The sequence below is a fragment of the Bradysia coprophila genome, chromosome III, assembly GCF_014529535.1.
Source record: "Bradysia coprophila strain Holo2 chromosome III, BU_Bcop_v1, whole genome shotgun sequence".
NCBI classification, from domain to species: Eukaryota; Metazoa; Arthropoda; class Insecta; order Diptera; family Sciaridae; genus Bradysia; species Bradysia coprophila.
This window is the reverse complement of record NC_050736.1, coordinates 4,028,156-4,052,531: the sequence shown is the minus strand read 5'-3', so window position 1 is coordinate 4,052,531 and position 24,376 is coordinate 4,028,156. Positions and strand designations below refer to the sequence as shown.

At 31.1% G+C, this 24,376-nt stretch overlaps 1 protein-coding gene across 8 annotated transcripts in view; it reads left to right on the top strand.

Annotated features, from left to right (window-relative positions):
* The window catches only part of LOC119078382 (synaptotagmin-7), a 39,868-nt gene extending 23,821 nt beyond the window's left edge, over positions 1-16,047 (top strand). For 4 of the 8 annotated variants that reach the window (XM_037185903.1, XM_037185887.1, XM_037185909.1 and 1 more), the window contains exons 5-11: positions 5,778-5,862; positions 7,866-8,006; positions 8,067-8,243; positions 8,303-8,383; positions 11,338-11,506; positions 11,574-11,786; positions 12,246-16,047. In XM_037185903.1, coding sequence (XP_037041798.1) covers positions 5,778-5,862; positions 7,866-8,006; positions 8,067-8,243; positions 8,303-8,383; positions 11,338-11,506; positions 11,574-11,786; positions 12,246-12,346 — 967 coding nt within the window. In that variant the 3' untranslated portion in view covers positions 12,347-16,047. Of the gene's footprint in view, positions 1-2,284; positions 2,756-4,749; positions 5,079-5,777; positions 5,863-7,865; positions 8,007-8,066; positions 8,244-8,302; positions 8,384-11,337; positions 11,507-11,573; positions 11,787-12,245 lie in introns of those variants that run through there. The other 4 variants (XM_037185922.1, XM_037185931.1, XM_037185939.1 and 1 more) reach the window with 4 other exon arrangements.
* Positions 16,048-24,376: the final 8,329 nt, after the last annotated feature.

The following is a 24,376-nucleotide window of genomic DNA, read 5'->3' as shown; positions in this document are numbered from 1 at the left end:
AATTAAATTAAATTAAACAAATATTTTGTGTGGGCGGACGAAAATTTCTCCACATCAGTAGGTATTAATGCGATTAAAATATCAAAAGTTATATTATCCGTAAATGTAATTAAGGTACATTCGATGGGATCGGAAAAACTTCGGTTAATGGATTCTATTCTGAAGTGAATGAGACTTGGATGAGATATTTCAGACTCGATAAATCTTAATGTTTCCCAACATATCAACACTATACATCACATCTAACGATGGACATATGAATGCACGAAACAGCGCAAATTTAATTAAAATCCTAAATTGAAACTACGTCTAGTAAAATAACGTCCCAGTTCCATGTTTAGTTTATTCATTCAAATTTCTTAGGAAACTAATTTCACTATATCTCCGGAAGCTGTTTTTCACTGAAAATAACTTTTGCATTTTCAAACAAATTCTAGCAAAACTGATGAAGTTTACGGCCGAATGTACATAAGCTTGTACATGGAATTAACATAGTTATGTACACTATTTTATGTCCACAGTCTTGCTTACGTCAATTTCATACTTATATTCATGAGATAGCATCCCGTACACCTGACATATTTTCGAACTGATCCAGTTTGTTCGAATAGAAATTTATAGAATTTTTCATCACAGTTTTCCAACTATGTGTTCATTGTTTTCATTGAGAGAAAAAAGTTATCACAATAAATTTAGAGCGTTATATGTTAGTTTTAACATACCATTTCACGTGTTATTCCGTTCCTTCTGGCGGTGGTATTCAGACTTGCAGTTATACTTACTCACATTCCAAAAATAGCTTTACAAAATAAATAAACCTCGAAATGAACGATGTAGAACAAATACATTTTTGTTTTCATACAGAAAGTTTATCATGCAGAAGTTTCCTTTCATCAGCAATCAACCGATGTTCCGTACGTATTAGATTACATTCTGAATATCACAATAAAAATGCGAAAATAATTTCATTCCACTCGAATTGAAACTAGACTTGACTTAGTTCTCAAATTTCTGTTTAGCTAACCGTTCACTGGCGGCAGACCTAGTGTTGGTTTTGTCGTGTATCTCACTTCGTGCGTAAAACTCGGCTACGCCGCGGATCAAAAAAATTCACACATAATCGTAAGAGATGTGTGAATAGCCATTACGCAGCTAGTTGGTAATTTGTTATTTATATAACTAGGGACGAAAAGTGCAAACGTTCAGTCACTTACTTCTGAACTAAAGGTACCCTACAGACCCAGAGTTGTCTTACATTTTTATTTTAAAGCTCAGTCAGCCAAATAACCAAGCAGAAATACTTGTAGCTTACCAAGAAAATAAAAACTTTTCTGAAATGCATGATCAAGAGAATTATTAAAATAATGTAACCAAACTACTAAAAGACCCCACTAAAAATCTCCAACAATATTTAAGTACCTAGTCTACCATTCCACCACACTCAATCAAAATTTTATATACAAATATTGTGATGTGAAATGACATTCGCAATGTATCATCATCAAGAAGATGTACACAAATATTATATAAATTGCTTTCCCCTTTCTTCGGTGCAAAGAGAAAAGACGCTTGAAAAAGCCTCTAAGTGTTAATAATATCTGGTCCCCGTACTATACGTACGATATTACTCCATCACGAAAATTTACATGCTCCAGTTCCAATTGTAGACGCACTTGAACAAATGAGAAAAAGAGGATAAAACTGTAACCTGTGCCATGAGCAATATGCCAAGGGACATCGTAGAACAGTTATTTAGCCCTGTCATGCTCATCTTCAGTGGTTGGAATAAACGAAATATAATTTCTACAGTCTGTCTCTCTCGATGTTTTCATTTTAAAAATATTTAACCCTGAAAATGAAGAAATGTTCAACGATCGTCACACACATTTGAATACATATATGTACGTACAAGTGTGAATGATAGCAGCACCGAAATGCCGATGCGAGAGTGAGACGATAACATCGAAGAAAGTATACGTACGCTCAATGTTTTGTATAAAAACATGAAAATATAGTGAACTTCCTTTGGAAAGCTGTGTGTATACTACCCCAGCCACATAAAACTTCCTCGTTTAATAAAATACGTATCGCACACCTATATACATTGAAGGGATGCATATACATACAAATATTTAATTCTGGGAAAAGCGAGTGCTCTCCTTGTATTTCAACTTTCAATATGTATTATGTAGGAGCACACTCTATATACAACATGGTATATATATGTAAGTTTGTCAGCAAAAGACCTGTTAACCAGACTCGTACAGGCGAGAAAATATATATTTTTTATTTTTCCCTGAGCCATCATCCAGAGTTGAAAATTTGTATGCACAACATAAGAAAATTTTGTGGATTGTTTTTTGGTTTTTTTACGATTTTCTTTTTCGACTATTTCAGTTCGTTAGTTCAAATTCAGAAAGAATTTGAAATATGTGTTGTTTTCAAAATTAATTGAAGTGTGGTTGTGCTGAAACAATTTTGTGTGGAAAAAAAAGGAGAAAAAAGAAATCACACCGAGACTGGGTTAACAGTCTCGAATAAATGTCGATGTATGATAGAGTGTATCATCATAACAATGGATCGACATTGAGTGGAAAAATAAAATTTTGTGACACGTTTACCCTGGAATATATTTGATCAAGAGTGAATAGTTGATTGTGATAAAATTTTGATGAAAATGTTCTAATTAAAACCAAAAATTTTCGGTATTATCAGTCGATCGAAATCGAAGCAATTAAACGGTACCCCCATAATCGTTAGTGACGTAATAGCAAAATATTAATAATGCTGGGGAACTCTCTCATCTCGTCCGATGATAATGTTAAAATCATCATTTAAAATTACTTTGTTGCATATCCTGAGGGCATTTAGTTTGTTCCACGTGGTTAAATTTAAGTAAACACTCTGTTGATTGCTGGAAAATGTAATCGATATATGCAGAGTACATGTACGGAGTTTTCCGATACGAGCATGAATAACATACACTTATGCAATTTTGCTATAGACTGTAAAAAAATATATGAGAAAATGAGATTTTTGGGTGAAACTTTGTATCGTTGAGCGGCTCGGAACGGAATTATGGGCGTTTGCGGCATCGCTTTATATGTTATTTCTATAAATAAGCATACAAAGCTCACAGAGAATTTTTCAGTTTCATTTTAATGAGTCTCGTCCATCCATTATTGTTATAGTTAACAACACCATGATACATATTTGTGTGTATATGCAAGCCATTTTACCCTGACATTTTCATTAGTAATAACCAAAATTTGGCAATAATTTATTTAAGCTGACGATAAATAAAAACAGATGGCAATTTGCAACGGTTTATTAGCTTTTAACCTTCTCTCATAAATCATATAACTTTCAATTAGAGTAATTCGTTTAAATCCCATTACCAAATTGCCCCTTTTAACTATTTGTACAGCAATTGAACCGTACAATTTTATAGGTATATGTATATACCTTTCAATTAAAATATTCTTATAGTTTTATCCTTTATACTTTGAAATGAAGAATGCGAAACAAGTGCTCTGCTACTACAATTCGAAAACAATTTCCTTCCAGCAATTCCTACTCCAAACAATCTCCTTTATCGATTGAATCTGGGTGCCGAACAGCCCATTGAATTGAACCCAAATGACTGTGAAATATGCAATTAAGCGTTAATAATGCTGTGAGGTAATACTGGGGTACACCACCTTATAATGTATATATGGCAGATAGTGAAATGGAGAGAGTTTGCATAGTAATTACATTTTTTTTTTATAATGTTAGATTTCTCGTCTCAGCTAACGAAATTACTTGCACTTTTCCCAAGCAATTTATCAATTTTTCTTTTACTTCTTTTCGTTCTTTTGAAAGTCTTCGGATTTTTTTTTATTAAATGTATTCATAGAACTTTCAACCAACGAACGGTTAGATTTATTATTTCTTTGAAACGAGACAAGCGAATTTTTCATTCTCACAAAATTATCTTATTTCGCTACGTTCAAATCAAGCAAGTCCTCGTATAAACTTTCGGGGTGTACTGTTGCTGTAAATTATACACTTAAAATGAATGTCCATAATTAGTCAAATAGCTCCTATAAAAAAATGTCGAATGTATTGTCTTACATACGCCGTTTTCGCATATTAAGTGGGTAATAAGTAATATAATATTCATTCGCCATTTATTTTACTCTGTAATGAATTGTGTAATTATTGTTTATTCAAAGCACTTGTCGGTCAATAAAGGTAAATAAGTAAAATAGGGAAAAAATTGAGTTAAGTGCTTGGTGAATTTTATTGTATTTTTATGGCATCTGGCATCATAACATAAACACAAATTTGTTGACCTTTGTCACCACAAAGGTTTTGTGATTTTTTTTTATTAACCTTCGGTGTTAATGTTGGTACCGTCGAACATACAGTAAGGGTAAATGTAACGAAATAGGTAGTTGTTGTTTTTAATAACGATGACCTACTACTTTTATTGGAAAAAATTTGAATTGAAAGATTAGGAGGGGTCACCACCATAGCTCTTTTGTTATTATTCATAACAGTGACTCTTGGCAACAAATTCCTTTTTCTACTATAACCCTATCCGAAAAAAAAATTATTTATGCGATGTACAGTCACAGCAAATCAGAAAGGAATTTATGCTGTACGCTCTGGAATCTGTAATGAAGTGTGTAAAGTTTGAAGAAGCTGAAGCAGAGAAAGATTATTTTTTTCGATCTGACTTCTTCTCAATTTCCAATATTGCAGATTTATTCATCGCTCTGTGAGATTGATTGTAAAGGTATTCAATTGAATAAATTGTGTCTTACGATAGACTTAAGTATAGATTTGTATTATATTCAAAGTCGCAGACTTGAAGCGATTCAATTAAAACTATACACTTGAGTTGGTTGTGAATTGACAATATTCATTATATATGAACAATGAAAATCAAAGAAATAATTTTTTAAACGAGAGAAAAGTGAATAAGACTAATTTGTCATAGAAGTTAATATGTGGGCTGCAATGACTCGGTCATTTGAAATGATAGTTGCTTTACTCGAATACTACGCCACGAACAATACCACAAACAATAGGTAAGTTCAAATCGATAAGTTTAAATTGTGCCATTTATCATTTCCCCAATGGACGACAATCCAATCTTACGTTGGTATGCATCTTCTCCAATGGGGAGAAGTCTTTTTGTTTAATTATCACCGATCTTTCATTTAGGGAAAGCATAAATTGAAATTTCAATCATGCTGTCACTAATGTTCATCAATCATTTTACAGTCATTGTGAAAAATAATTGTCTGGCATATATAATGAATGACCGAACACAAGCAGCAAAAATGTTGAATAGGAATATAAGGCATTCAAACATTATGTAAATTGGTTCAACAGATGAAGAAATCGTTAAGAGAAACTTTTGCTATGTTACAATATGGAGAAAAGAAACCGTTTTGTTATCTCCGAAAAATTTACAGACCAAAGTCTAATAAAGAAATCGCTCTGACTACGTCATTTGCCCCAAAGATAGTAATTTAGATATTTAACTGCATCTCATCACAATTCTTTTGGAAAGTTATTCGTTCTGCTAAAAGAATGTTGCATAAGCTGGTTCAAGCGATAACTGAAAAACGGAAATTTTTATGTGCATTGTCGAGCTCACAATTTCGGTGTCGAAAGCAAAACTTTTTTCTTTTTATGTTCAACAGTTAACCGACTTTTCTTTCATTGAAACAGAGATTTTGAATGACGAATAAAATTTAATTGGCTTCCATTTACATTTACAGATCTGCTACCCCTCAAACACGATCCCCTGGAGGATCCAGTACCGGTGCTGAGAGAGATACTGGTGGAAATACGAAGGATCGTACTGTAAGTTGTAAATGGATTTTCCTCAAAGTTTCGATGGAGTTGAGAGTTTCTCGAAAAATATGGCAAGAAGACATAATCCATAGTCTAAATAAACGTATTCTTGATTTTTATGATAATGGAACATTAGGATCATTGACCACCCTTGCCAAATTTCTCGTGCAACTCTTTTAATGGAGTAAATTGTTCTAAGGCAAAACAGTTTGTTGAAATTGGTACAATTGAAAGTTGTTGTACTGTTACCATGAGGTCTGGATTTCTTAAAATATTGTGCAAACAATAATAGACCAGGTGGTAAAACAATACACGCAACCGATTACCGATAAAACAATTCATGTTTGAAGCTTGACCGTTTCAGCTGTATCAACGCACCTCAAGCATGAGTGGTACTCTAAATAGTGTACTGAAACTTGACAGTGTCACACAACTGTAAAACACTGTTAAAAACCATTTCATACAAAATAGTACTCTATTTGACAGCTGTCGACTGTGATCACTTTTGCTTGAAGTGCGTTGGCTGTATTCATTTCTTTAATTGTTCTATCACCTCATCTTTCCTTATGATTTTATTTTTCTTATAATTTCAACTCTTCAATTGATGTTTGTGTCTTAACTGTCTTAACTAGAAGGTATTATTGTTAGATGTTGTTACATCACACGAACACTACTGTCACAAGAACGGTTCCAGTTCGAAACTTGGTATTGATAGTTTAGCGACGGACACAGGGTCAGCTACATCTAATAAATTATCGATGAATTTCTTCGGTGAAATGTCAATATTTAGGCATAGACATTTCGCAGACGACAAGCAGTTTTCAAATCTACTACTTGCATTAATCTAACTATTTTCGAGAAACTTAAATCTTTTACTTCATTTTTTTAAACATACACTCTACACTATATAAGACGATATAAAGTAAAGCTGAGTATTTATTTTTGTCGTGTTTGTCGATGACAGATGATATAGCTATCTGTAACAGTTTAATCTCCTTTTTTAGGTCAGTATTCAGGCCTTAACAGTAAGAATATTGATTTTTTACTATTAATTCTTCAACTTTTAGAAACTATATATGTCGCCTTAAATTGTAATGAGCGTCTACGTTCCTTTAAATACGTGCTATAACCAGAACTTCTGCTAATAGAACAATCAACTTTGATTCGAACAACAAGCTTCCTTCAAAGCTCAATAGAACATTTTGGTATAACACTACTGCCTTTAAACATATCATTTATTCTAAATCTATGTGTTATGATAGTTCAATGATCGCAATATTTATCAAACCATTTCCATCACAAAAAGAATCAAAAATTATTTAATCGAGCGGAAGTTCAATCTTTTTCTTGAATAGAACCACAGATAAATAAATAATTTATTTAACACTTTTAGATTAGGCAGTCATTTTGTTTATCAATTTTTTTTTTTCGTATCGTCTTGCCCAATACCATCGATAAATCAGATTTAAGACCAAAAAGAAATTTTACGGTTCGGGAAATCCTATTCAGTTTGAGGAGGGTGCACACTTTTGCGATAGAAACGAACGGTGAAAGGGTAGAAAGGGTAGAAAGTAAGATGAATGGTGATAAAAAGCACGGAGAGATTAAGTGACATTTAACAAAGAGTTATACCTACGTCGTGAATGAAAAATGTAAACACAAAAAGGAGTTTTCCCACATAAATGTAAGCGATGAATTAGGGAGCATACCTTGGAACGTATTTTCAACAACAGTAAACAGAACAAAACAACACAATTCAACAGAAACTTCAGTGTTTTCTATCCAATGTGCTTCACTTTGCTGTTAGAACGATAGTAGACGTTGAATTCTTCTACCATCCCAACTATAACACAGCCTTTGGTGTTGATGTCTAGTTTTTTACAAACAAAAAAGATTAAATTTTAAATCAAGGAATTATTCATAACGAGCCGAAATCCGTTTTTCCTTTTTTGGTTTATTTTCATTCGTACCATTTTCTGCGTGCATAAATATCAAATGAATCACAAAATAAGATGGCGTTTCTACAGAATCGTAGCGTATCAATGGTCGACATGTATATCGATAATTCGGAACCAAGCGAAAATGTTGGACAAATTCATTTCTCCATTGAATATGACTTCCAAAACACGAATTTGATATTAAAAATAATGCAAGTGAGTAAAAACTGCCTCGTCAACGTTATTCTGTTCGTTTAAAAATTTCGGTCCATTCAGGGAAAGGAGCTGCCAGCCAAAGATCTTAGCGGGACATCTGATCCATATGTTAAAGTTACATTATTGCCCGATAAAAAACATCGATTGGAAACCAAAATCAAACGACGAACATTGAATCCGCGATGGAATGAGACATTCTATTTCGAAGGATTCCCGATTCAAAAACTACAATCCAGGGTACAGCGTTTGACACGGTGTTTTGTCGAAAATTGTTTAACATTAAATTTCCGTTTCAGGTACTGCATTTACATGTTTTTGATTACGATAGATTTTCTAGAGATGACTCGATTGGGGAAGTCTTTTTGCCCTTGTGTCAGGTAATGAACCTTTAAATGAATTGTGGATTTTTTTTGTTAATTTTTCAACCCGTAAGAATATATCCGTAAGGCCATTAACGCCGTATAACGACTAAATCTGTTACTTATTTTGATATAGGTTAGTGTTTGATACAAAATCTTTTACTTCACTCGTTGCACCACATATTCTGCTATTGCTATATAAGAGAACACAGGCCAGTGCTCATGGCTAATTCTTGTCATAACGATGACTTTGCCGCCCGTATCGATAACAGATTACCTGTTCCTAGAAGATATTCTTTCTTGTTTTCTCTTCGACTCGACATGTGAACTTTAGTTCAATACATTTCAAAACAGGGACTATTTTAGGGAAAATTTTAGAGAAAATCGGGAAAATTAAGGAAAATAGGAAAAATTAGGAAAAATAAGGAAAATGAAGGAAAATCGGGAAAATTGAGGAAAATTATACGGAAAACTAAAGAGAAAATAATTTTTTTATTGCGTAAACCTAGGCATTTTGAATTCAATATTCGTTTGTTCTACATTTCAGAGTTGTCAGCCGCCACAGTTGTCGGGGTTCTTTTATACTAATTGTAGATGTTTGGGGGTTCTATAAAGTCATCAGTCAATCTAGATTATTTTATTTGAGGAACAACGAGAAGTTTGCAATTTCGAAACATTTACCAAAATTTCACAATCTCATTGTGACGGATCAACTAACTAGAGCGAAAAAAAAAATTTGAATTATATTCTGCGCTGATGTTTTTAATATTCGTCATATTTAGAATATGAAATGGAATTTGGAGCTGGCTTACTACGGGACAGTAGTGGTGATCTTTAAAATGATTAACATCCTTGACATAGTTAATTTGTCACTGAGACTTGAGGCAGTAGATAATCATTAATATTTAAGAATAACTTTCATGTCAGTTGATATAGTCGTTTTCGAAAAAGTAAATTCAAGATATAACATCAGAGCTGAAAGGCCTTTTCAATAAAAACGGAAGTGGGAGTCGCTAATAGGGTCTTGAGAATAAATGACATAGATCTGAACAAGTTTATATACAATAAATACGTCAGTTTTCCGATTGGTTTGCAGATTGAAAACTCAATTATTACAGATACTACAGATCTCCTGACCATAAAATGGTAAAAAACATAAAATTGACCTCTTTTGTTTAATGCTATAAAGATGTAGACATTAAATATAGACGGATTAGGAAATCACTAAAAATTGTAACTCTTTTGCAACTCTTCTTAACGTGTGCAACTCTTTTGCAACTTTTTTGTTATTAGATTTTGATTAGTTATCATTTGTCATGTAGAGTTAGCGGTTGACTGGAAAGTTTAGCTTATGATTCTGTATCTAGTTAAATGAATTTCGAGGGAGTTCACCTTGCACGGTGATTATGGACAAAGTTGCGATTTAATGAAATTGTGTTTAGTTGGTCATTATTTTAAACTAAAAAATTGTTCTACTTTATGCCTCAAAAATGCAACGATTTTTTTCGGAAAATTAGTTTAACTGTAAAAAAGTCCAACCAATTAGTTTAAACAACGGAACGGACAGCCGAATATAAAAATCCAGAAGCGGCGGTTCTATATTTCCGCTTCATTTTAACAATCGATATTTTGCTGACATGTGCCTAAATGGAAATTTTGCGCAATATAGCAATAGATGTAAAAATTGTCAATCCGAGGTGAAGCCGAGTCCAGATTAGGCACAAGTTAGCAACAAGATTTTATGCACTGTAGTGCTCAAATGTTCATTTTGCGTGCGTAAATATGCATTCGATGAAGTGTAAAATTGCTACAGTGCATAAAATCTTGTTGTTAACTTTTGCCTAAACTGGAATTTTGCGCATACGATGTATTGTCAATCTCGGCTTCGCCTCGGGTTGACAATTGTCACATCTATTGCGCAAAATTTCCATTTAGGCACATGTTAGCAAAATAGCTGTTATGTACAGGAGTGGGATCTTCATTTTTCCAAACGTAATATATGAACATCCATTTACGCACTACTTTGATCGCACCACTGTACAAAAAGTTCATTTAAAAAATGACTTTGCCCCAGTACTTCTTGCGACAGAGCACCTCAGAGTCTGAGACATTTAATTTTTGCGGCTGATCAAGCACCGCGGGTCTTGGTCTTTCTTTACTAACAAAATCGTTTCGTCAGTACTCATTATGTGATTTCAGATAGAATTCTATTTATTATTGATTGAAGAAGTCTAAGAGACTTACATTAGTATTTAGATAACGTGAAATATCGAGATGCGGGTCTACTTCGCTATTCACTACAAGGTATTTTCTTCATTGGAGAGAAAAAAGAACTCGATGGTTTCAATCCACTTTGAGATGACAACAAATACTTTCAGGAAATCGTCCGCCACTATCAAACCATTTATTTTATTTACCCATTAAATCTGGAAGAGAGTTTTGAAGTGTAATTTAGAATTAACGAAAATCGGGAAAATCGGGAAAAATAAGGAAAATCGGAAAAATTCAGGAAAATAAGAAAAAATAGGGAAAATTGGGAAAATCAGGAAAATTAGGGAAAATGAGGAAAATCGGGAAAACGTTTTCCCTAAAATAGTACCTGTTTCAAAATCATTCAGTTGAATTGAAAATCTCGACATTTAGTTCGTACATAATAGTTATTTATGACATCGAGTGCAAAGTACTTTATTAGGCTTTATGAGGACGCATAATACACGTCGTGAGCCCAATAACAAAATTTGCAGTGAGATTCATACAACGTTTTATGCAACAGAGGCATCTAAAGTTCGACGATTTCTCACTTTATGATACTCAGTTGCATAAATTTCAATTTTTATCCTATTCTAAACTGAGGTCAAGCAGGACGTGAAAGCAATAGATGAAAATTTAATTTATACATAGCTAGCTCAATTACTAAACTACCAAGTGTTGTCGTCTAATTATCCATCTTCATTGAAAATTTTCAATTTTAGGTTGATTTTAGTAACAAGCAAACATTTTGGAAATCTCTGAAACCACCGGCGAAAGACAAATGTGGTGAATTATTGTCATCACTGTGCTATCATCCTTCCAACTCCATACTTACGCTTAGTTTGCTGAAAGCAAGAAACTTAAAAGCGAAAGACATCAATGGAAAGTCTGGTAAGTTGCTTTTACATACGAACTTGATTTGAGTTTCTTCGTAAACTTTAGGTGCTTTCGTTTTCAGATCCCTATGTAAAAGTCTGGTTGCAATTCGGTGAAAAGAAAATAGAAAAACGCAAAACGCCAATATTTAAATGTACGCTAAATCCAGTATTTAACGAATCGTTTAGCTTCAATGTGCCATGGGAAAAAATTCGAGAATGCTCACTTGACATTATGGTCATGGACTTTGATAACATTGGAAGAAATGAGTTGATTGGCAGAATTTTATTAGCTGGTAAGTGTGGTGAAGTTTGAGAAAGAGATTGTAAACGTTAGGGGGGGATTTCGAAGACTAGCGAGATAAGGACATTCTCTTGGACATTCTTTAATTCTATCGAAATTGGTTTTCAATTTGTCGAATGGGAGAAATGTGAGAAAATGGATTTACTCGGGTGAATGTGTTCATCGCCTTTCAAGGGCTCGGTAATACTATCACCTTCGTATCAATTTTCCATATTTCTCTACTTAACGTACATAATCTACTATTACACAACTTGTGTGGATAATACAGCCCTAGGGTTGGAAATTATTTCTTGTGTTGTAGTTAAGGATTATTGGTGTGTGCTTAGCTTGCGACATAAACGAAAAGTTACGTTTTAGTGTGATTATAGGGGTCCGTTCACACAATACTGGACTTTTCGTATTTACATTCCTAGATCCACAGCGGCGCAATAAATCCAACTAATTTTTACAGGAAAAAATGGATCTGGTGCGTCTGAAACAAAGCACTGGCAGGATATGATATCCAAACCACGTCAAACAATAATTCAATGGCATCGCCTCAAACCAGAGTAAATCAACAACTAACAGAAAATTCAATAAATCAACCATACAAACACCACAGTTGGACCATCAGGTGACGATTTAAAAATAAAGAGATACAAAAAATCGTGATTTTTGTTGCTTTTAAATGTCCTTTCGATTTATGGCGGAAGTTAAAGGAAAAAAGTTTTTTTTAAGAGAAAAATTTGACGTAAATCGACGAACAATTTTGATGTCATTAGTACTGTGTACGATCATTTTAGTGTTTGTTTAAGTTTTTCAATTTGCCACAATAAAAATACTAAAAAGCTCGTTGGAAACATGCTGTAAGTTAAAATAAGCTCATAAAGAGGATGTGGTCAATTGAATGGCATTAAATAGCAGCATTCATGCAAACAAAGACGAAGAACCATGTAAATTCGAAAGAGTCACACATGTTGCACAACATTGACATGACGTCAATGATTTCGCTATATACCAAAATTGTTGTGGTAAGCTCGTAAATACATACTTCGGGGACGAAAGTGAGTGAATTTTTGGAATTTTTCTTGTGATTTCGTTCTTTGCATGTCAAGTTGTGTACATTATCTGTTTGGGACTGTCGATTTTGGGCACTTTCGCACGTACAACCAGCAAATATTCGCTTAAAATCACTCACCCGAAACAAATATGTAACTAACTAATGGATGTATTGGGACGTATGAAGTAAATATATATGGCTGCATTACAGTATGCAATAAATTAAGTCTTGTGGATCATTATTTTTACAATTTAACTTTAAAAAAATCGTCAAAGAGAATTTTCTTTATCTTGCAATTGACCAAATTCTATGTGTTGTTAAGTGTATTGCTAAAAGGATCTCGTTTAATTCGAAATTGTTACAAATCTTTCATTTTATTCATAGATGTGCTGATGCACCAAAATATTATTATATGCATCAAAGTATGAGGTGCTACAATTTGTACCGTTTAATTGTAATTGGTTAATTTTTTTAAGTAAAATTTCTTTTCTTTTTTTTTAAATCTCGAGCGAAATGTGAATTTAATTTTATTCAAACGAAAGGAAAAACCGAATGTGGCATTCAAATGCAATATTTATTAATAAAATTTAGAATAGCATTAATATCAATTGTTATTTAGACTGTAAGATGTGTTGTTGAAATTTAAAAATTATTAATAATTAATTAATGAAAAACATGAAGAGCATAAAAAACAATAACAAAAAATATTTAGACAAAACAAAAATTATTATAATCTGATCATAAATAATTAAAAATTAAAAAACCAGCAGTCGCATAAATTATATATTGTCATCATAGTTGAGATCGTAGACGATCGCACTACTTTATAGAGTTGCAAAACTGAAATCATATTGCATGAATGAGTATGGTTCATCGTAGCAAAATTATTTTACGGCGACATATTTCGCCAGAACGATTAATTAAAAGACAACAACAAAAAAATATTCGTTGGGAATGTCACTGTTCCCATTTGTGATCGATTACCGGTCAGCAACACCAATCAATTGATTTCGATTGCGATCACAATATTATAAAATTAGTCGAGCACATTGAAACTAAACTCTTCAATTGTTCACAGTTCCGACAGAGAATTCGTTGAAATAAGTCTCTACATATCATCGAGTTACTACACAAATATTCGTAGACCAATTACCTCGTTAATTCTTCTTGGAAAAGTATCAAGAACAATAATATATACAAACCAACGGAACCCATCTTTTTGTAATGGTTAAAGGTGAAAATTTCTGTACTTCTGACTTTTCTTACTAGTCTTCCAGTCTTTTTTGATATTACGACCCTGAAGTTTTTAAAATTTGTTTTGACCTTATGGAAACGGCTAGCCATGTGCTGACAACGACAAGAATAAACTATGAACTCTAGTTTGTATTCTCTTATTATGGCGAAATGTACGAAACAAATGTGATGATCACATGATTTTGTACCAGACACTAAAGATAATCTATCAGACTGCCACTTTACACAAATGAAGTAGAAGATTTTCATGATTTTTTTGTTAGCACTGGCCGTTTTTAAAAGGTCAAAAATTTACTCAATGAAGACTCGAGATTAGCTCGACGAGACACTAAAAAATCAATGGTTCTTCGTCGAGCGATCTTCAATAATAAAAGATAATAATAGCGACCGTCGTACTTCATTTTTTATTATTCATACCAATTGTAGTAGGGTAGCCAAACTATTTAAAAAAAAAAATCTATGCAATTTAACCAACTATATCAACTTCTCTGTCCCACCTATGCTACTTGCTACTTTTCTCACAATTATGTAATTGATCAATGAAATCATTCCGTAGACAATGTGATTGTTGGCCCATCAAAGTGTGTATCTTAACATTAACCTTTAGCGAACGCAAAGAAAGCAGCCGGATTGTCATGCTTTCATTTAGACAGTAGCCCTGAGTATATTTATTTACATCAATCGATTACAGGGCGCCAAGGAACTTTTGGCAATTAACAACTAGTTCAAATGTTGGGACCATGAACGACCTTGTGCTCAATTTTATTTTATTTTTGTTACTGTTAATCTTCAAACGTTGCTTTAATTTATCGTTTCAATCGGCACGCATTCACTCCTAAAGTATTTTTCTGTTATGTATGAGACCACAAATGATCTGTTTGGAATGCAAAAATTTTCTGTAAAATTGCATCTGATACAAACACAAAATTACAGGCAGTAGTTATTTTTGATTCATGATCTCATGTTGATAGTAAGTCAGTCGTTAAGTTTGACCGTACAAATATATCAAAAAATAACAAAAAAACGAATCGATTCCTTAAAAACTGTTAAGATTTGATGTAAAATCAAGAATAAAACTACTAATACTTAAAATAAGACTAGTCTAAAGCTTTAGATTTACATTGATCGGCTTAGCGTCGAACTTCTTGTACAATTCAGTCGTTTGAGAGTCTATAAATTTTAAATTCATCAAAGAACAATGAAAACCTAAAGTTTTAGAATGGATTAAGTTAAAAATTTTGGAGATAAACATTTGAATAAAAAAAAACTGAAAAATATTTTAGTTCTATCACAACAAAACCAGCACAAATTTCATCAACTTCTTTACGGCTTTTTGCACATTTTTGCACACGCTGCTTCGTTTTACTTCCAATTTTTGCACAAATTCTTCTACTTTAACAAAAAAAAAGAAACATTAGATTGCTAAACGATAAGAAATCAATATTTTCTTCGTTACATAAATTATTATATGTGTGTCTACTACGCGGATAATTCAAAATTCTCTATAACAAAAAGTATTTCGTGTAATCCAATATACTATAATGACCATTTAATATTTAGTAATCTCATATTGAGTTGATCAATAAAAAAAATTTCGAAAGAATGTTTCAAACTCCATCACAAACAAAATAAAAAAATAAAAAATTTCTTGTCGTTTACCGAAAGTCTAATTATTTACAAATATTTTTATTTAATAAAGACAATGCAACAAAATTAGAATTCACAATAAGTTTTAATTAGATCCAAGTAGCTGCAAAGGAAAACCATTAAAAACTTTATAGAAAACATTTATTGAACAAAAAAGACAAAAACAAACAAAAAAACAATTTGAAACAATTTTTTGGCTAAAACATAAAAACAAATACAAAGTGCGCAAAATTGTGCAAAACTTTTATACTTTTACATTACCATTTATTAATTAAAATTATATTATTATTAGGAAATTTATATTAATTAATATTAAAAAACAAGAATCGAACAATTTTTAGCAAAAAAAACTTAAAAATCCAAAAAATAAGTAAAAAAAAAATTAAAAGAAAAAATAAAAATTTAGAATTATTAATGTTAATGATACAACAACAACAAAAAACAACTAAATAAATATTATATCAAAAGAAGAATTATATTGTTAAATATTGCGATAGGAAACAACCTTACTGTAAGTTACATTGAATATTTAAAAGAAAGAAGAAAAAAAACCCATAAAAAACCATAAAAAAATTATACCAAAATTACCTTATATGACTAAAAAGAAAAAAAGGGAAAAATTAAAAATTGAAAACATGTTGCAGGAGACGATTTAAGGGGTAATACGCCGTGCGTATGTACACACATGATTATTTAATTGTTACAAAAAAATTTTGAGAAAAAAAATTACACAAAGTTTTGACATGGAACAGCCCAATTTAAGATGAGAACAAAAATTATGTAAATAAAAATATTTGATCACAAAATGAAAAACCAAAAAAGAAATTATTTTGTTAAAAAAAAATGTTTAAAAACAAAAACTTTATTAGACAAAAGAAAACTGTTATAAATATAACCGCAGGTGCTTTTTACTGATGAAAAATATTGTTTAATATAATTGTTATCAATAATTACACTATGTGAGCATAGGATATTTATGTGTGCGCAAACAGGCTTAGCATTTTTTCCTGATTTTTCAGTGGTTTATCAATATAATCGTGGTATTTGATATATTATGTCTGTTCGCCGTACAACAGAAACACTATTTTTTTTCTACGGTAATGTGACTAACACCACATCCAGAAATATGTATCGCAGCCAACGAAAATTTAAGATGCTTTTCAATTAAGTTCCAATTTATATGTAGGTGTAATCACTGACAAAAATATTTCGTACTTACCGTGAACGTACTACCATGAAGTGCTTCATTATGTTTGCGTTCTTTTAACGATTCTTTACCGATTTCTGAATTATTATGCATTGAAATGTATTCAGTTTGAGTATTATTATTGATATTTTTAGTCATAGAAGTGAATAAGTTTATTCACGCATGACTTTTCATTCCATTCATACAATTTAAGAGCGATCAACCCGTCGCAAATTGGTAGACTACATTTGGGAGGAAAAATATTCGTTTTGCAGATTGTGTAAATTTGTGTAATCTTCTCGTCTGCACAGGTTTCTCCAAGTAGGATAACCCACAAAAGTAAAAATAACACATTTTGCGTGCTTTAATGGTTTTACTTTTTCAAAAAAAGATTTTGGTTCAGAGAAATCATCAAATATAGGCTATAAATTTGCAGAGGGTTAATTGCTCTTAAGGTGCTGATCGATATTTTTTTCACAGCCGTTTCTGATTTATTGGCATAAATGTTTAAAAATTAAAATGAATTATGGAATTAGTCACGATTTTCCTTTTTCGAAGTAATAGAAACGTACAGATAACTTGCTAAGTGTTGACAAAAGCTTTAAATGGACAACTTCACTCATGTTAGCTAAAAATAGCTAAAGATAGTGAAGTTGGCTGTGTTTTTGTTACCAACACCTAAGACAGCCGAGTAAGCTATTCTACTTTATTCAAAACTTTTTTTTTATAGTTTGCTAAAATTTCAGAAAAATTTTTATCGTAAAATGAAGGAAAGAAGAAAAGAATTATTGTAGAATGGTATAGTAATAACATATAAGAGTTCACATTTATTACATATTTAATGCAAAAATCTTCACGAAAAATTGAAATTTAAAATGTTAAACGAGTAACGATGTGGTTATAAATTTATAAATTTAAAATTGTCGATAAAAAAGCACAAAAAAATGTAAAGAAAAATGGAAATGTAGTAATTTCAACGAGGATATTACCGAACTAATTAATTAAGATTAGTAAACTAGAAAGGTTCGGTAATAATGGAGTTTTATTTACAAATCAACTTTGCGTTGCATTTCATTTCCGTTTATTTAACTTAATCACTTGCATTAATCGCCGAATATCAAATGCATTTTTGCATCCTCGGAAATGATGTTTCACAATGATTTTTATTTTTTAAGGAATATTATGGTTTCTTGAACAAAAATCATTGTGGAAACATTTTAGTCCAACTATTTTTGAGCTATTTCGGCCGGCTTTTGAAGAGTAAAAAAATTATTGGTTAGTATTTTCTATGTTGAACAACTTACAATACTGAACATTCAACATTAAGATTAATTTTAAAAAAATATTTTTGAAAGCAACACATTCTTATTTTTATGATATCTACAACTGCTTCAAGCAGCACACTTTATAATTACATCAAACAAACTTCTTCGAGATTATTTCCATTTACAGTGTGAACAACTCCAACTTCAATTTCCACGATATTATTCATACATAATATGAATTTGTACGTATAACAATGCGGACAACACATTTGTGGTGTAATGAATAATATACATTGGATTGAATTGGCCCGTTCTTGTAATTCACACTCTGTACATTTAACAGATTAAATTAGAATAATTTACAAAAGCTGATTTACTCTATATTCCAACATGTTATTCCCTTTGTATTAAATTTTAGTCTCATTAACACCACATGAATAAACAAACAAGCAAACAAACAAAAAAGTAAAACATAAACAACAAAACGAACAATATAAGAGCGATAAAATCTAATAAACAAATAAAGAAAAGCTCCACAAAACAATTCTGTTCCATGAACTAATAAAAAGATTACGAAACGACCGTACTGGTGATATTTTGAATAGGACTTTTTTTGCAGAGCAAAATAATAGTTCTCCAAATTTTGATTTTGTTGTTATAAAAGAGCCTTTTAGAAACGGATAGAGAACGACGACTAGACTACAAAAGTAAGCAATGAGCTATTGTATCTTTATAGTAGCTGAAACTAATGACGAGATAGATTTTGTATAGCGATAGTTTAAACAAACGAAGTAACAGATTCAACGTATATCCAAATGCGTTTTCCGTTTCAAAAAGGTTAACTTTAAATTGATTTAAACAAATTAATGTTGAACTAAAAAATTAAACAGCCATATGTTTACAAAAATATTCAACTAAACCACAGATACACACACAGTAAACACAAATTAATACTAAATTTCTTAATTGACATATCAATTTTCAATAAATTCAGTATTTTCGTAAGATAATTTTTTACATGTTTCGTATTCTTCTAATTACAAATTTTTAATTAAATTAGGTTTTATTATACAACACAGACACATAAGTAATAAACTATTAAATTCGTTCAGATATTTGATTTCTTAATTAATTTAGAAGCAACGATTCCAAGAAGTTATAGATTAACAATATGGAATGTTATTCGAAACAATCATTTTAAATATCAAAATAAAATACAAAAAATAAAAATATTTTTTATGAATTATTTAACCGAATCCACTACCAAAAACTACGAACGATAAAAGAAATTAAACGAAAAGAAATATTTAAAGTAAAAACAAATGTCAACAAAATATGAATATATATATCCCAAGCCAAGTAAATAAAAAAGGAGAAAAAATAAATTACAAAAATTTGATTAGTAGATTAAAGTTGTTCGAGGAAAGCAGATGTTCGAAAAACAATTTTGAAATATATTTAGAGAAACATTTAAAGAAACCAATCTAATTGTAGGAATATTTCGGATGAGAATTAGAACAGAAAAATATTTTTTAATGAAAAATTGTTCTAATTATGTTTTTATATCGACTAAAATGTATAAAAACATTACTACTGGCAACTACACAAAATAAAATGACACACGATCATATCAGCAACAGATGAAAAATACACGAACAACTTAATCAAACTAAGAAGGAAATATATTTAAAAATGAAAGGAAATTAAAATAAAAACGTAAAAAATGCACACACAGACGATGAAACGAAATATTTTCAGAAAGATATTTTACATCAAAGAATATTTAGTAGGAGCAAAAATCTATTTTTCTGTCTTTAAATCTACTAAAAAGAATGTCAAAAAAATAGCTAAGTATAACCATAGTTTCATATATTTCGATTCTGATTCCAAAATATTTCTCTATATTTCCTAGAAACAATTAGAAAAACACTAATCAATACGCCAATAAAACCAAACAAGAAAACACACCAGATATACGTAAGGCATTTACATCGTCTCACAAAGTCTTTGGCTTAATATACACTCAAATATCAACCAATGAAGTATTTTCAGTAGAAACATAATAAAATTTTCTCTTTTTCAAAGCTCATCTAGCCAAACATCTTAGAATATCGATTAAAAATTTCATTTTTTTTACCGCGGGTTTCAGTTACTTATTATGTTTTTTGGTAATGATATTGGAACACTAACAAATGGAAGACCGTTACGGATTTTGTCAGTAATGCCAACTCCATCTACCAGATTATAATATACGAATACATTATTCACCATCTCGTAAGACACACTATTCAGAGAGAGCAATCGATTATTCCTCATATTTAAAGCTTAAGTCAAAAAATTCGTTGATAGCTTGAATCTCTTGAAAAGAGGAATAATCAGAGAATAATCAGAGGAACTACAATTGGGGGATCGCACGTTCCAGTTACTGCAAAACGCGATACTTTGCTCAAAATATTGTTCTTATTTTTCGAGAAAAAAACAACAACAACAAAACTTCGAATAACAATCAACAGCCAAAACAAGTTCTAACCTATTTTTTGGTGTTTTTCTCTACCATCGTGACATGATATTACAAAATAATGTTAGGAAGTTCCCTTTAAATAAATATGAGCTTCAAGTAATAAAACAAAAATTTAAAAAGTAAAATTCATTCCAACAAACCAAAAATAATCACCAATCAAGCAACCAATAATCGCATCTAGAAAATATTCTTGTTATATTAACGTAAATTACAAACAAAAGGAACTATTTAAACGTAAAAGTATATTAATGCAGGTCATACATGTTTACATAAATTGAATTAAAAGAAATTACACACAAAATGTAGCAGAAACGTTAGTGATGAAACAAATTTAAAATAAAGAAAATGTTAGAAAAGTGACGAGGAACTAAGAGAAAAAAATCCGGATAGTGGAATGAAAAATAGAATGCATGTGAACGTTCCATATATAATAAATAAAAAACACCTGAAACAAGAAGTAGATTCCTATCCTTACTTATTGTAAGATTCCTAAGGCGTACAATTAACCTTTCAGAAATGGCTAATCATCATCTGTTATCGACAACATTGTTGTCCCAACAACGACAAAAAGAAGCGATGACTAATGGTTAATGTGCTCTTCATATTAAAATGAATGGTTAAACAAATGAAGTAAAAGATTTCGCATCAATCACTAAACATCGGAAGTAAAAGTTTGCATTATTATCCAGCGATAGAGTTGCCGTTTCTAAAAGGTTAAACAAGAAGTTAAATCTGTTAAAAGGTATGTTATATGCATACTGCATCATCTCAAATAAATTGTCAAACAGATATGAAGATAACTTTACTGATTTGATTTAACGATGACTTTGATTAGTATTGTGTTTCTGATTATTTTCCTTAAAGATCATAATACATTTTTAAAAATAGTTTAATGAATTCTAATAGCATAGCTCTTAATTGGTTAATTTCAGATAAATTAAGTCAATGACGCTAAAGCTTCGAACGTTGAAATATTTGTAACTGGAGACTTATAGAAGTAGATGTGAAATTGTTTCAGTTGCATTCAAACTTACTACTTCAGATCTATTTTGACAAATTTAGTTCCCTGCTCTTGAAAATTTTTTTATAATTCGCGAAAACTTTCTCTACAATAGTTATTACAACCAACCAAACTAACAAAACGGTTTTCTATATCGAATATTTTTTATGTTCCATTAAACTTTAAACACTGAACATGTATTGACCTCGAAGTACTAGAACTACGTGAATGTCGTCTTCAATTTCTGTGTTATTCTTATTGATTCTCAATGAAATCTAGTACTTCAAAGTCTATGAAACATTACTTGGTAAACGGAAATATTTTAGCTACTCTATGGCGAAATATACAAATTTCATTATATCTACCAGTGTTAAAGGCTCATAAGACAGCATAGTAGGTATTAGGTAATACTCAACTGGTCTGGTGGTGAGTTGATGCAATATACTATTTTATTTGTCCACCTGGATGAATACAACTGAAATAAATTGACATCGATTCTAACGAAAAATAACAACCATAAAAAGTCTTCAATCTCAAGTATTTCTGTTTTGGCTCAGGTGAACGGGACATTTATAAAAAATCAATTCTTTATTAAAATATTTTCAATTTAATTCGTTTAATTTCGTTTTCTTTTCATTCCTTGTAAATATGTATAAACATATTTTAGATTATTAACAATAGTGCCTAAAAATATCAATGTTATAACAAAAGAAAAAAAAAATTGAAAAAAATTATAACAAAAAAAATTACAAATGAAAATCCAGAAGAAAAACTTCATTTGACAAATAAAAATAATAAATTAATAAAAAAAATAAATGAAAAACCGTAACTAAATGTGTAAATAAGAGTTAATTGTTGTTAAATGTATCATGTAATTGTAAATTGTATGCAGAAAATAAATATAAAAATTTAAAACAAAATTCAGAATTATGAATTAACCGCTAGTCCCGGTCAGTCCTTAATATTGGAAAAGGAGGAGTTTGACTTCAAGTCTAACGATGAAAAAATAAAAAATAGTTTCCACGAAAACATGGGGTAAAGAATCTGAACTAAAGATTTACAGGGGAGCAAAGTGAAATTCGACATGTTTTCTAATTAGAAGTTGCTGTGGTTTGTAATTGATTCCACAAGAATTTCATTGGACAAATGAAAATCTATGCAATCTAGATGTAATCTATGAAAATCTAGATGCTTATTTTCTGAATGTTGGTTAGGCACGCGAATGAAATACTTAAAATTGTCATTTGTTTAATAAATTTTGTGTGGAATCATTAACAAACCACAACTAAAACAGAAAACATGCATACACATACCTCAAGTTTCTGATTAAAATTCTGTCAATGATATAAATGATAGAAATGGCTTCTTGCGTGTTTACGGTGTTTACTTCCCTCAGCTTCTCACACGTCTCAAAAGAAGAATAAGAAGTACCCGGTTAAGCAAAATCGTGCGCTACATACATGTTTGCGTGCATTGGGTGTCTAAAAACTGTTATTTAGTTATATAGTACTAACGGAAGCAACAGATTCGCAAATTACGTAACTCAGTACCATCAAGTCGTTACCTATGTTGTATATATATGAACATTCCGTAGGGTGGATTAGGGTATATTTTGACATTTTGCACTTTGTAATTTGGGAGTCCATTATTAGAGTTCCTATTCCTAAGCCCAAAAAGTTTACCGATTATGAAAAGTTCTTGTACTCGTAGAGTTTACGACAACGTTTATATGGTAAAATCATAGCACCTAGAACAGCTCCTAGCTAGAACAGAGCTGACCTGCCTTGACCAGTTTCGCAAAATATTGTAACAATATCTGGACAAATGTATTACTTTCATTACCTTTGATTGTTATTATAACGGCATCGGCACGAAAAAAAAACAAAAAAAAAACACGATCTTAGAACTCCGTAGCAATGAAAACTAACAAGAAATACACAAATGAAACAGTTTATATTTAACCTTTTACAGACGGCAAGCATACCATTACTATTTTCGGGTCTATTACTTCAATCGATCAAAGTATTTTCAATCTGTTGATTTCAAATCTTGTACTTCAATTTTTTTTATTACATAGATAAAAATATGGACCTAGATCTAAATCTTTTTGGGATTAACAGTACGCGATCGAATCTTTTTTAGAATTTAAATTTAATCCACTCAGGGATTACTTGAACTTATCCCCAAATAATTAATCCCTATAGGATTTAAATTTTAATCTTTGAGGCCCTAACGTTTGACGCTTGTTTACTATGCGTTGAAACGAAAATCTCATTTTAATCTGATCAAAATGTTATTTGTAGTGCAATAAAAAAAATTCTAACCCTTCCTACTTTCACTCCAGAAAAAAAAAATTACAAAAAAATTATCGGATATTGTGTGATACTACAGTTTTTAGCTAAACGTCTGATATGAGAAGATGCTTTTTTGTGAATCTGGAATGAGAAATGTTTTTATTAAACAGAAATTCTTTTTTTTTATTTACCTGACGAGATTTGAACCCGAGACCCCCTGCGCTTCAGTCTACGATCTTACCACTGCTGCAATTTGTTCTTAATCCAAACGTGGCTTATTGTGAACTGTTGTTTCAAAGAAACTAATTCCTCGTGGGATTAAAATTGGGATTAAAATGCAAATTGCCAGATGGAAAGATCGTCACATTAAGCCTCG